Source organism: Podarcis gaigeae (assembly GCF_964106915.1).
Source record: "Podarcis gaigeae genome assembly, chromosome: 7".
Classification (NCBI taxonomy): domain Eukaryota; kingdom Metazoa; phylum Chordata; class Lepidosauria; order Squamata; family Lacertidae; genus Podarcis; species Podarcis gaigeae.
Genome location: NC_139683.1, coordinates 54,843,791 through 54,855,868, shown reverse-complemented (window position 1 = coordinate 54,855,868; position 12,078 = coordinate 54,843,791). Strand labels below are relative to the sequence as shown.

Here is a 12,078-nt window from a genome sequence, read left to right as displayed (position 1 = left end):
AGAAGACAGCTTAACTGACCTGTGTGCTGCCTCCGATGCTTGGTGAGGGCATGACGGGTCCCGCCAGCAAAGCCACAAAGGTCACATAGGAAAGACTTCTCGCCTGTTGCAACAATAAACAGATGAGGGACTGCGGAGGTCACAGATCATTAAAACATATCTATCAAGGCTTTCAGGGTTACTAATTCCTCCAATCAAATGTTTCCATGTAAATATGTCAAATGGGAATGAAATTACCACTGCGGTTTATTGACTGTGATAAAATCTGAAAAGCACCACTGAACATAATTACATACTTGTCAGACCCATAAAAATTAGCTTTATTATCAATGGAATGGTTTTGTACAACTTCATTTCTGTTAGATGTCTTCCAGATGGGGCTGCTTTATGCACTTGAACAGTTTTTATGCATATCCTGATTTTTTACAATTCCCATACATCTGGCCTTTCTGTGCTGAGGAAAGACTGCCTAGAAAAGTTAATATACAGTATATATATGGTTCTGCTTAAATAAAAATATATTGGATTTACCCACAAAATAAAGATGTTGAGCAAATTTTAACTGACTTGATCACAGTACTCCTCAAGAATCTCCCAGTAAATTGTGGAAATTAAATTATTTTCCAGAAAACAAAATAGGCAACAATTTAAAAAGCTCTGCTATTCTGTACCAATAGGAGCTCAGTGCTGTTTATGTTTCTAAAACTTTCATAATGAAGAAAAACAAGTCTGGGAATTACTTCAGAAATTGAAGTAGTACTTGCATTGTTCATATTTAACGACATGTCTTTATTCTAAGCCTCTGAACCCATTAAAATATAGATTTGGCAGGGTTGGTAATTGTTAAAAGTGTATAAATGTACACTTATAAAGTATTTTTATTCCAGATAAAAATTTGCCTTCTGCAGTTTATAAATGCAGTATATCATTTCACAATAGCATTTTTAGTCAGTAAAGCCCAGGCATGTGAAGCAGATTCATCCCACAAGACCAACCAAGAAGGGTATTACAGAATAATAATACTAACCTTGGAGAGAGCCAGCGAAATCATAACACAGCTTTAACACACAAATGAGTCATTTGGCTCATTTGGAGAAAAAACTGTACCCTCCCACCCTGGTACCAATGGAAGGGAATTAAAGAATCTGGGAAACCATTTCAAATAAATGGCAACATCCCTTTTATACTTCCAGCTCACAAGGAAGTGGAATTACAATATATGTAACTCCATATAAGTTTAAAGGCCTGTTTTCCCGTCACTATTAGTTTTACATTTGTCTTTCTATTCCTTATGAGTGTCTGCCTTTTGTGCAACAGCTTTAATCTTCTGACTCCCTACAAGCAATCTTCATTACTCGATGTAAACCTTGAAGAGGTATGGAATAACGCAGCCAGGATTAGACTTAGACACCCTGGCAGCTAAAGAAATAGTATTATGCTGCCACCACAACATTAACCTTCCTGTCCCCAGGCCTGGCAAACACTACCCTCTCAGTCTACTAGCTCTAATCATTGAATTGCTGGCAACAGCCTGCCTTGGGAGATACTGGAAGAATGTGTATTTGGGGGTGAAGTTAAAGTGTTGGGAGAGTTACAGCGCCTGCTGTGGCTGTAGACACTAATAAGGAGGAGGCATGCTTTGTTGCAGCTGGGACAGATGAAGGTATCTGGTTGTGCTGATGCAGGTGTACCATCAGTTGGGCAAAACTGACACATATCACATAGATCAGGGCTGCAGAAACTTTGACCTTCCATATGTTATTAGATTCCAGTTCCCACCAGCCTGAGTCAGCATGGCCAATGGTTAGGAATAATGAGTGCTTAGTCCAGTAACATCTGTAGATTCTAAATTTCCCCAGCCCCGTCTAACCAGCCTAAACTGCTGTTTATGCTAAAAAGCAAACAAAAGATTGACAATGCAGTGAACTTGAAGAGGCAAGCTATACATCTATGTGAAACTATCTGGCAATGGAAAGGTTCCAAACAGTTCAAATGAATATTCGGTAACATATATCCCCACATTATATGATTTGTCTGACAAAAGGACACCTTATAAGTGATTTTGTACGGCTCAGTAAAACTGGTGTGTTATGGAGCAACATCAACACAGTCATTAGCAATAGAAAAATAAGTATTTTTGCCATAAATCTAGAAGCAACCCATAGCAACCAGGTATTTAGGGCAATTTTCCTTGTCAATACACACTGGCCTTAATCCAAACACTCTTGTGCCATATCACATTCAGGGAGATGCTATCAGCTATCATGTACTGTATGGCATTTTACCTTTCAGGGGTGACCTGAATGTCATTAAAGCCTGCAGGTTTTTATGGTTATGAAGGACACAAACAGCACTTTATATCATGCTGTCAAGTACATATGAACTACTTGGTACCAACTATGCAAAAACACTACATGCTTACTATGTAAAATTGGACTTATTATAGTACCCACTGAATTCTTTATATACCACCAAATCCTGTATTCCCACAGCAGTCAGTGGGAATTATCTTTATTGAATAATGGAGAATGACTTTTTAAAACTACATAAATCTTGTAAAACATATTGCCTTTATTTAGGACTGTCTTCTAGGCATACAAGAACAGAAGTAACTTTGGGAATGGGACATATTTTATAGTTGCAGTGAGTTTATCACATCCTATATCCTTCACACTTCAGTTTTCCATGTATTAGGTTTTTGTTTTGTTTGAGTGCAGACATGTAGATTGGCTGAACAACGATTAGGTGCAATCCCGCACATAGTTAGGTATGCTGGAAGACATGTAACTGTGAACATGATTTCGGTATTTCAGTCTTACATTAAACAATTTTACAATTCATTCTTCATCCAGAAGTTACAACCTTTAAACTTTGAGAAGGATCTAAGGGGCAATATATCACTTCAGGTACAGAGGGCTGATCTAACGTGCCATGTTTATATGATAACAGGAATGTAATAGAAAATGGGTCTTTTCTTAACAACTTGAATTAGTTTCAAGTGTGCCATTTTGCATTCAAATGTAGAAAGACACGGAAACCAATCCTTTATTTTCTATTAGAAAACAGCCACTGTCCCCTATCTCTCATTATGGTGCAGACTACAAGACCTAACAACAAAAATCCATATTATTGATCTAACCAAGTCTCCACAATTATTCTTTAGAAGGAAACGCCGACGATAAATTACATCTGCACTGGCTTTTCATCTGCTGTTCGATATAAGTGATCTCTCAGGGCAGGCTGGAGACCTTAAATCGTCAACACCCTTGTCAAAGAAGCTAAGGAGGCCTGGGTTTCCTACAAACTGCCTTGGAAGAACTTTTAACCTATAATTTCTAGCAACAACTCATTTCATTTTCGCAAAACTGGGGGGAGGATCTTTTCAGGAATATTTTTTTTAAATTTAATGGAACACTGTTTCATCTTTCTAAGAAATGCCTACAGAATTTTGATTTCCAGATTGTTTTTTGATTTTCCAGATACATTTTTACAAGAACATCTCTTACATTTTTAACCAAGACTTACATATACTGTTTTGCTAAGGAGCTAAAAGGTAATCTCACTTTTCGGCAGTTTTAATTCACATCCCATGATATTACAATCTATGCTACAGTTTAATATTATTCTTAAAGAACCAGGCTGCATGTGAAGAGTTTCTATAATAATGTTATTTGTAGTTAACAGCTGATTATTAAAAGCTTTCTAGTCCTTCACAGCAATCTTTGTTCTAATAAGCTTCACTGGCATCAACTTTTAACTCAAAAAGTACAGGTATTAACACTGTTTTCCTCCAGCTGTAGAAAGCTTTTCACTGTGTGTTAAATAAAACTGGTATTTTACGCAGTGTGAATTTAAACTGTGGCCAATGCACCTTCAAAATTATTGCTGTTCCTCAGTACTGCTGGAAACTGCTTGGTATCAAATATCAATACTTCAGTTAGGCTTGATTCTCATGGATATTTGTAGCCATTTCCTCCTTCCTGTAAATTTTCCTCAACTTGCTTTCTTGCTCATTTATTTAATCAGTCAGTCAAATAATATATTTATCCTGCCATTCTGCCAAAGGCCAAAAGTTATCCTATGAATAAATGAATTATATGAACCAATAGTACGGGGATATCCTTTCCAGCAATTTCTGCCATTACTATAGCTCCAAATACTACACTTGTTTATATGGTGCCCTCTTTCTAAGATCTGACACACATCTATGCCAAAGCATGATTCCACTGAGAAAAATCAGTAGGAAACATGATTTTTTGAGTCAACATAGTCGGGTGATGTGAAACTTTACTTTTCACTTCCAGAAGCTTGAATCTGTTTCATTTTTTTCATATTGCCTTCAGTAAATTTGAAATATTGATTAATTCCAACCACATTATCAGTTATGATAATGTGATCGCATTAAAAACATATGCAGGAAGCTTCCCTCATTAAGGAACGAACATGAAAGCAAATTTGAAGAATGTTAAAAATGAGCAGAAAACACTTTCTAGAGCAGCAGTAAACTGTGGGTTGTTGCTATTTTTCACCTAGATCATTTTCACATTAAAGGATAAATTTAGAAGTTCTCATATGATAAAAAGCAACAGGTGGATCTCTGAAACCACACACAACCATGGTCTTTTTGTTTGCTTAACTACATTTTGTGAGCAAGCTCACAATTGTTCTATGTGGCTTATAATAACTATAATAAATAAAAACAATTTACATGTTAGCATCACAGGTGATGCTAACATCTATCACCACAGAACAGAAAACTGATGTTGCAAACAGAAGTATTTGTTTCAGAGTTAGAGCCTTTCTTAAATGCAGCCATTTTACTTGCTAGGCACAAAATATAATGCAACAAGCACTCTACCATCATCCCTTCATTTCTCTTGTGCCCACATCAGGTTAAGAAAAGGATGAGCCAAACCTGTGTGAGTCCTATAGTGGTCTTTCATGGCCGATACTGTGAGGAAGGAATAATGGCATGTAGGCCATGAGCACTTGTATGGCTTTTCTCCTGTGTGGAGTTTCATATGATTGTTCAATGCCCACTTCTCTGTAAAACTTCTGTCACATAAGGGACATGTAAATTTCCTGTGTAAAAAAAGGGGGGGGGAAGAAAACCAGGTGTTAACTTTATACACACACACGCAAACCCCAAAACTGACAAAAGAAGCATGTTTTTTAACTCAAAGTGTGGTAAACGCAGAGACTTTCATGAAGAGAATTGCAGACCTGGTCTGTCATGTCTGTATAACCAGGCATTGATTTTTCTGTCGAGACCTGGCACTTCAGCCATTTATTCTCTGCTTTGCGGTTGGGCCCAACGGGTTTGAAAAATTCTGTTACAGTCCAGTCACCCCTGAGGCAAATGTGAGAATAGATTTCACCTGTACAGGCCTACACCACTTATCCAGGGCATGGGCTGTCAGAGCAAAGGCTAAATGAAAAGCTATCCATACTAAACTACTCAGACAATCACACCGCTCTGTGCCATGCTGCTGCTACTGCAGTGTGGAGGTGAAATACTACTTGTAATAACACTGTTACCGTTGTAAACAACAACAACAAAACTACAAAACTAAAAAACCCCCACGTGTTAAGAAGACAGGGGGTGGAGGGAACAAAAAACCCCTATCTTCAAAAGATTTATCATTCATTGAATTTTTTTTTTGTTGCACAGGTTAACTTGAAGTACTTTTTATTTTTCCCCCAGCATTTCCATGGTTAAATATGAAAAGCTTGCTAAAAACAGAAACGTTAAATAGCTTAAATCGGGGGGGGGGGGGGGCTTTTTCAACCTAATTCCCTCCTAGAAGGAAAAAAGGGGCAGGTCAATGAATATGACATTAGGCTACATTTTAGCTGTGCTAAATGGAAAAACAACAACAACACGTTTCTATTCCACCAACCCCATGTGCACATCGCTGTAGCCTCCATGTAGGTAAGCAAGAGGCATTATCACGATTCAAGGGCACATTTGGTCTCCAGGCCTGAGGTTCCTCATCCCCTCATCCTCATCCCAGCTTAAATCATTACAGTTTGCAATAGCAAAGAGGTGGATTTAAAAAACAAACAACTCTTCCCCAAAACATCAACAGTGCTGAATATTCTATCTATAGAGAGGCAGTTTTCTCATGCTCAGGCCATGTTTGGAATAGTTACATTCCCAGTTGACACTGACCCCACTTCTCTGAAAAGTGAGGCTATGGATAAGAACAGCTGCAGCTTGAATTTGGCGCTTGAATTCAAGCTTAAAAGGAAGGATTGGCTGTTCACTCATAGTATCTTCCTCTGAAGCCACATCTTGAAAACTGAATCACCTAATATAATATTACTTCTGCATAGAACAGAGCCTTTAATGTGGTGGCACCTGTCCTCTTTATAAATCCCTCCGTGTCAAAATATGTCAAACCACTGCAAGATTATGTTTCCGGCATATGCTAAAAACCTTTCTTTTCACTCTGGTCTTCCCAGATTACTATTAGATCACACTAGTCTATTATTGGTATTAGAGAACAACAATTTGGTGCAGTTATAAATAGTTCTGGAACAGGACCTGGGAGACCAGGTTTCAAAGCCCCAGTTAACCATAAAGGTCACTGGGTGACCTTGGGTCAACCACTGTCTTTTAGTATTACCTACTGTAACATGGCAGCTCCTGAAAACTTATTTCTGGGGTTCATTTATGGAACTAGAAGGTTGGCAAGGCTAGAACATCTTGCTGTAAAAATCCAGTGGCGTAGCGTGGGGGGTGCAGGGGGGGCCGGCCGCACCCGGCGCAACACCTGGGGGTGCAGGGGGCGCAAATCCACGGGTTAGGGGGCGCAAATTACTTGCCTTGCCCCAGGTGCTGACAACCCATGCTACACCACTGTAAAAATCACCCCCTTTCTTTTATTTTTTTTCTTATTCTGCTTAGTGACATAAGCTCAGAATTCAAAAGGCTTGACTATAAGGCTGCAATAAAGAAAGATCAGATAACATGTGTCTGGAAGAGGCCCCTTGACCACAACCACACTACACTGTTTAAGAGGGTTTACTCCCTCCTACCATATACAGATGCCACCATAAGTTAGGGCATAGTATACATTGGAACAGGCAGAATCTTGAACTCTATTTCCATACTAAGGATCACATTTCTTCTGGGCAACTTTCCAGGGGCCACATCCCAGTGTTGGGTGGGGCCATAGGCTAAAGTGGGTGGAGCAGCAAACATAAATTTTAACTTTTACAGTAGACCAGTTTTACATACAGACATCGTTATCTATCCTCCATCCAAGCCAGTGGAGTAGGGCTGGTGTAACTGTGGAAGAGTTCTGAAGACCAGATAGAGAGGGGTATTCCCCACCCCTAATATAGGTAGTGTAACAGAACATCAATGCTACTTCTTAATGTCTTGTCTGAATCTAATCTAATATGGATCCAACAATGAACAGAAACCTGAACCCAGGTGGTAAAAACTCTCTAGAAAGCACAGGCTATCAAGGTTATGAACTCACAGGTTCAAATGAATAAAGACGGTCTGCAAAAAAAGACAACTCAGGTTGTGTGGACTTCAATGATGCTATTAAGAGAAAGCACATAAAATCATCCTATTATGTTCATATAGTCAGAAGAACAAACCTGTATTTAGTTTGTAGGTTGTTGTTGCTGTTTTACAAAAATATCTACAGAGGTTTGGTACAGCTCTCCAGTTTGCTTTATAAGCATTAACAAACAATTCACATCATTTGCATAATGCAATCTGACTATATATATATATATATATATATATATATATATATATATAACAATTTATACTTACATTAAACAATTGCTAAATTTCCCAATAAAACCATTTTCATTTTCATACACAAGGAATGGAGGAAGATAAAAGGATCAAGAATGATGTGTGTATGTGTGTGTGCAGATGTGCTTGTGCGTGCACACATACTGAATTGAAAACAGACTTTCAAATTACTATATCACTTGATCATTGCTTGGTGGTACTAGAAAATGACAAATATAGCTAAATACTTCCAAATGCACCGTAAAAAAATATCATGTCCGTATATCTCTATGACAGGTCTTCATGCATTTCACATTTCAAAAGCATGGCAGGGATCTTATTTCTAAGATAAATTCCCCTATCTACTTATTTCCTTGTGTATTTATTGTGGATCTAACCTTCTACTACAAGAAATAAATAAGCAGGTTAAGTAGATGCTATCTTTTAACAAATAGTTTCTCTACACTGTATTACAACTTTATGAATGACAAAATAAATCCCTCATTTTTAAATCTTCCAAGATGCACATTTAACAGCATTGCACCTATTGAACCCCAATGCATACTCTATTATTCACATACAATAAAAATGTTCAAGTAAGGTTGAGCGACTGTCTTAAAAATGACAAAAAAAGCAAATACAGACTAAATAGTGAAATATCACTGTGCTGAAGTAAATCTGAATACTAGACAAGTCTAATCTAATAATCCGAAGGAATCAAAATGGAACTGCAGTCAGATATAATTTCTTTCTTACTTTTTGTATTATGCTCTCCTTTCAAATATCTCAGAGCAACTTTTCTTTATTTTTTGTGAGGTAGACTAAGCTCAGCTGATTTGCCCACCAAGGGTCGCCTTAGCTAACAGAACAATTCATACCCCTGATCCACTGTGTTAGAATGGGTTTGGACAGAGCAGATTTGTTCCTCCAACCAGCCCTGCCTGACCAGCTTTGCCGTGAGTAGGGATGCTCCACTGACCAGGAGAAAGTGGGTAGGAGCTACTGCCAGTGGTATTCCTTGCTTTTGGCAGCCAAAGGAAACACTCAAAATGGGGTGCTTTGTTTGGGGTGTGGGTCTAGGTCATAACAGGGTTCACCGGATCCTGAGCAAGTCCTGCTGCTGTAATGTGATAGAAATGGGCCTAATTTGGGTTTCTTTGCTGGGCCAAAACAGAAATGGTGAAGGGAATTTTTCATGCCCACCACCTTTCACCTTGGCCAGTGTGAGCAGCAGGACAGTGGCTGGGCTGCTCCACCAAGCCTGTTGTGTGTTAGGAGTGCACTTCTAAGTGCAGATCTGAACCAGCATTTTCTATAACTATGTCCAACATGCTCATCACTGTACAGTTGTCTTTTGCCAAGGAGTAGGGATCCCAAGTCCAATGCAAGAGAACAATTCCTGATTTGCATCTCAGTGCAGCAAGTAAAACATTAAAAATGTTTAATAATGATTGGGGGGCTCAAGATACAGTAAACAAGCACATTTAGATCCTGAGCAGATGGAAATGTACCACATTGCAGCTCCTATGCTTCTTCAGTATATCCTGGAACTGGATTCTCAGGTCTTATTATATAGCCATCTGTCAGGATATGCCTACTTTTAAATTCCTATTTGATTTTTAACCATTTTGAAATTAGGAGGATATGAAATTGAGAAGATGGAAGCTGACCACAGAATTATTATTTTTTAAAATATATGGGACTCAGGCCTATGGGCCAACTTGATACAACCAATAGCCATTACCTTGTAATTCTTACAGTATGCATTAAGGCATAATGGAAAGTTCATAATTTATCATCTTCCATGGTCTTATAATATCATGTCAATTTAACAACGTTAATCCTGCTACAGAGCTTTTTATAATATACAATCACTTAAAATAATGTCACATCCCACTATTTAATGCACATGGAGGTATGTTTCATTAACACACCTCTATGAATTTTTACTGGTACAAATATATAATGTAGAAAAAATGGAACATCTGTATATATAATATTAATGAGTCAAACCCCTTTGCACCAATAAAGCTTACAGTTTCATTTGAGTGCTGTTTTTACTTTACCTTATATATCGTGCAATCCCTCAAGAGTACAAGAACCTACCTAATAACACAGTCAACATTCATTGACTTGGTTAACTCCCCCACTCCCAGTTTTCATGAAAAATATCAGTAAGATTTACAGCTGCTGGCAACTGTATGTCTTGATAATTGCAGCCATCTCATTCAATCCAGCTATCCTTATCTTATTATTTTCATTTTTTGGCTATTTAATAAATTATTACTTGGCTCTTAGAAGTGTGTTGTGATATTCATTGTTAGGCAAACTCAGAACAACACCCACAAACCTGTGATGTTGGCATACCAGGAAGCTTTTAGTCAGCCGAATTCAGCCTGAATCAGGCCCAAGTTCAACAACACGCCAAAACACACTTATCTGCATGAGGTCATTTAATACCAAGTTCACAACTGTCCAGACATTTACATTAAAGAAATGTGTTCATAATATCTCAAGAATCAGCCCTTAACATTATTCAACAGAGGATCTTTGAGGTTCTTAAAAACAAACAAAAAAAACCCCTCTTTTCAGGATCTGAATGATCTGTAATGCATATAGATCTGAACGATCAAATAATTTAGCCTGGGGCTATGGTCATCTCAGTACCACAGACTTTTCTCCAGAGAGACATAGACTGCTTCCAGTTCCCAATATTTACTTGATCTTTTCTATCAAAAGGATTTATTTATTTAGGAATTCAGTGGTCCAGTAGCTTTATTGCATCACTACTAGCTCACTACTAGTGAAACATCAAAGGCACAGGCATTCATCTCTCTCGTACCAAAAGGCAAACTTATTTGGTTTAATGGTAGTCAGTTTGATTAACTAACAAGCAAGTTAGAATTTACAGAGCAATTGAGTTTATTTCTCTTTATAAACTTTATGAATAGACTTCTCATAATCTTACTTCAACTTAAAAAAGGAAGTACCTCTGTTTAGGTTTTATACAGAATCATGTTTAGTTACATGATAATGGCAATAGTCGGCTGTAAACTAGAACCTAGAAAGTGGGAAGGTGCAGAATTAAAAACACACAACAAAACAGAATGTGAAGATTTGATTTTAGTCCTATAAAGGTAAAGGTAAAGGGACCCCTGACCGTTAGGTCCAGTCACGGATGACTCTGGGGTTGCGGCGCTCATCTTGCTTTACTGGCCAAGGGAGCCAGCGTACAGCTTCCGAGTCATGTAGCCAGCATGACTAAGCCGCTTCTGGCGAACCAGAGCAGCACACAAAAACACCGTTTACCTTCCCGGCGGAGTGGTACCTATTTATCTACTTGCACTTTGTACTTTTGAACTGCTAGGTTGGCAGGAGCAGGGACCGAGCAATGGGAGCTCACCCCGTCGTGGGGATTTGAACTGCTGACCTTCTGATCGGCTAGCCTTAGGCTCTGTGGTTTAACCCCTATTCCATTCTTCCACTCCACCCAGTCTCCACCCCTCTTCATTTCTGTGTGTGTTCTGGGAGACCAGGTTACAGCAGGAGGGGGAGACTCCCTTGCTTCTTCAGCAGCCTGCCTCCACACTGCCCCCCCCCCCTTTCTGACTCTGATTCTGGACCGCTCTCTGCCAAAGTCTCTTCTTGTTCACTAAACCCTGTTACCTCTTCAACACCCAACACCTCCTCCCCCTCTGCTCCTTTTGACCACTCATCTTCAGCCCACCACCAATCCCCTGGCTCTGAGCCTTTTCCTCTGGGGAGTTTCCCAGGTGGTGCCTCCCATCACTCCTCTGCATCCAGCCAGTCCATGACAGTGAACTACTTTCAAAACTAGTTGCTTCATGTTTGGCTGTCATGTTTCAAAATACCAGGTAAAACATGTGGAAGGCTGTACACACCCTGATTTCCGTCCTCTGACTTGCCTTTCAGCTTGCCAGTTTCAGCTAATTCATTCTATAATACTGGGGGGACGGGACAGTTTTTCAATATGCAAAACATCACTAAAATTTCAAATGCCCAAAGAAATTACAGCACAGAGGAGCAACTCTGGATCCATCATGTTATAGCTTAGCATTCAACACATCCATACAATTATAGCTTTCTTTGGGCATTACATGCGTAGAGTAAAGCCACACATTTAGCACTGCCCCTGAGATTCAACAAATTTCCTGGACCTTTATGTAAGGGAAAAAATACACCTCAACACCAACGAGCCTTTTGTATCCATGGAGGCTGTCTGCAAGATGAGAATATTTCTCTATTGCTGGACCATAATATAAGGACTATAGTGTATGGCAACTGCCTGATGACAATGA

At 38.9% G+C, this 12,078-nt stretch overlaps 1 protein-coding gene across 1 annotated transcript in view; it reads right to left on the bottom strand.

Annotated features, from left to right (window-relative positions):
* ZNF407 (zinc finger protein 407) overlaps nucleotides 1-12,078 on the bottom strand; it is a 331,124-nt gene that overhangs the window by 129,797 nt on the left and 189,249 nt on the right. Inside the window, exons 5-6 of the mRNA XM_083746832.1 lie at nucleotides 4,916-5,082; nucleotides 20-103 (exon numbers count right to left, since the gene is read on the bottom strand). Of these exons, the coding sequence (XP_083602958.1) occupies nucleotides 20-103; nucleotides 4,916-5,082 (251 nt within the window). The remainder of the gene's footprint in view (nucleotides 1-19; nucleotides 104-4,915; nucleotides 5,083-12,078) is intronic.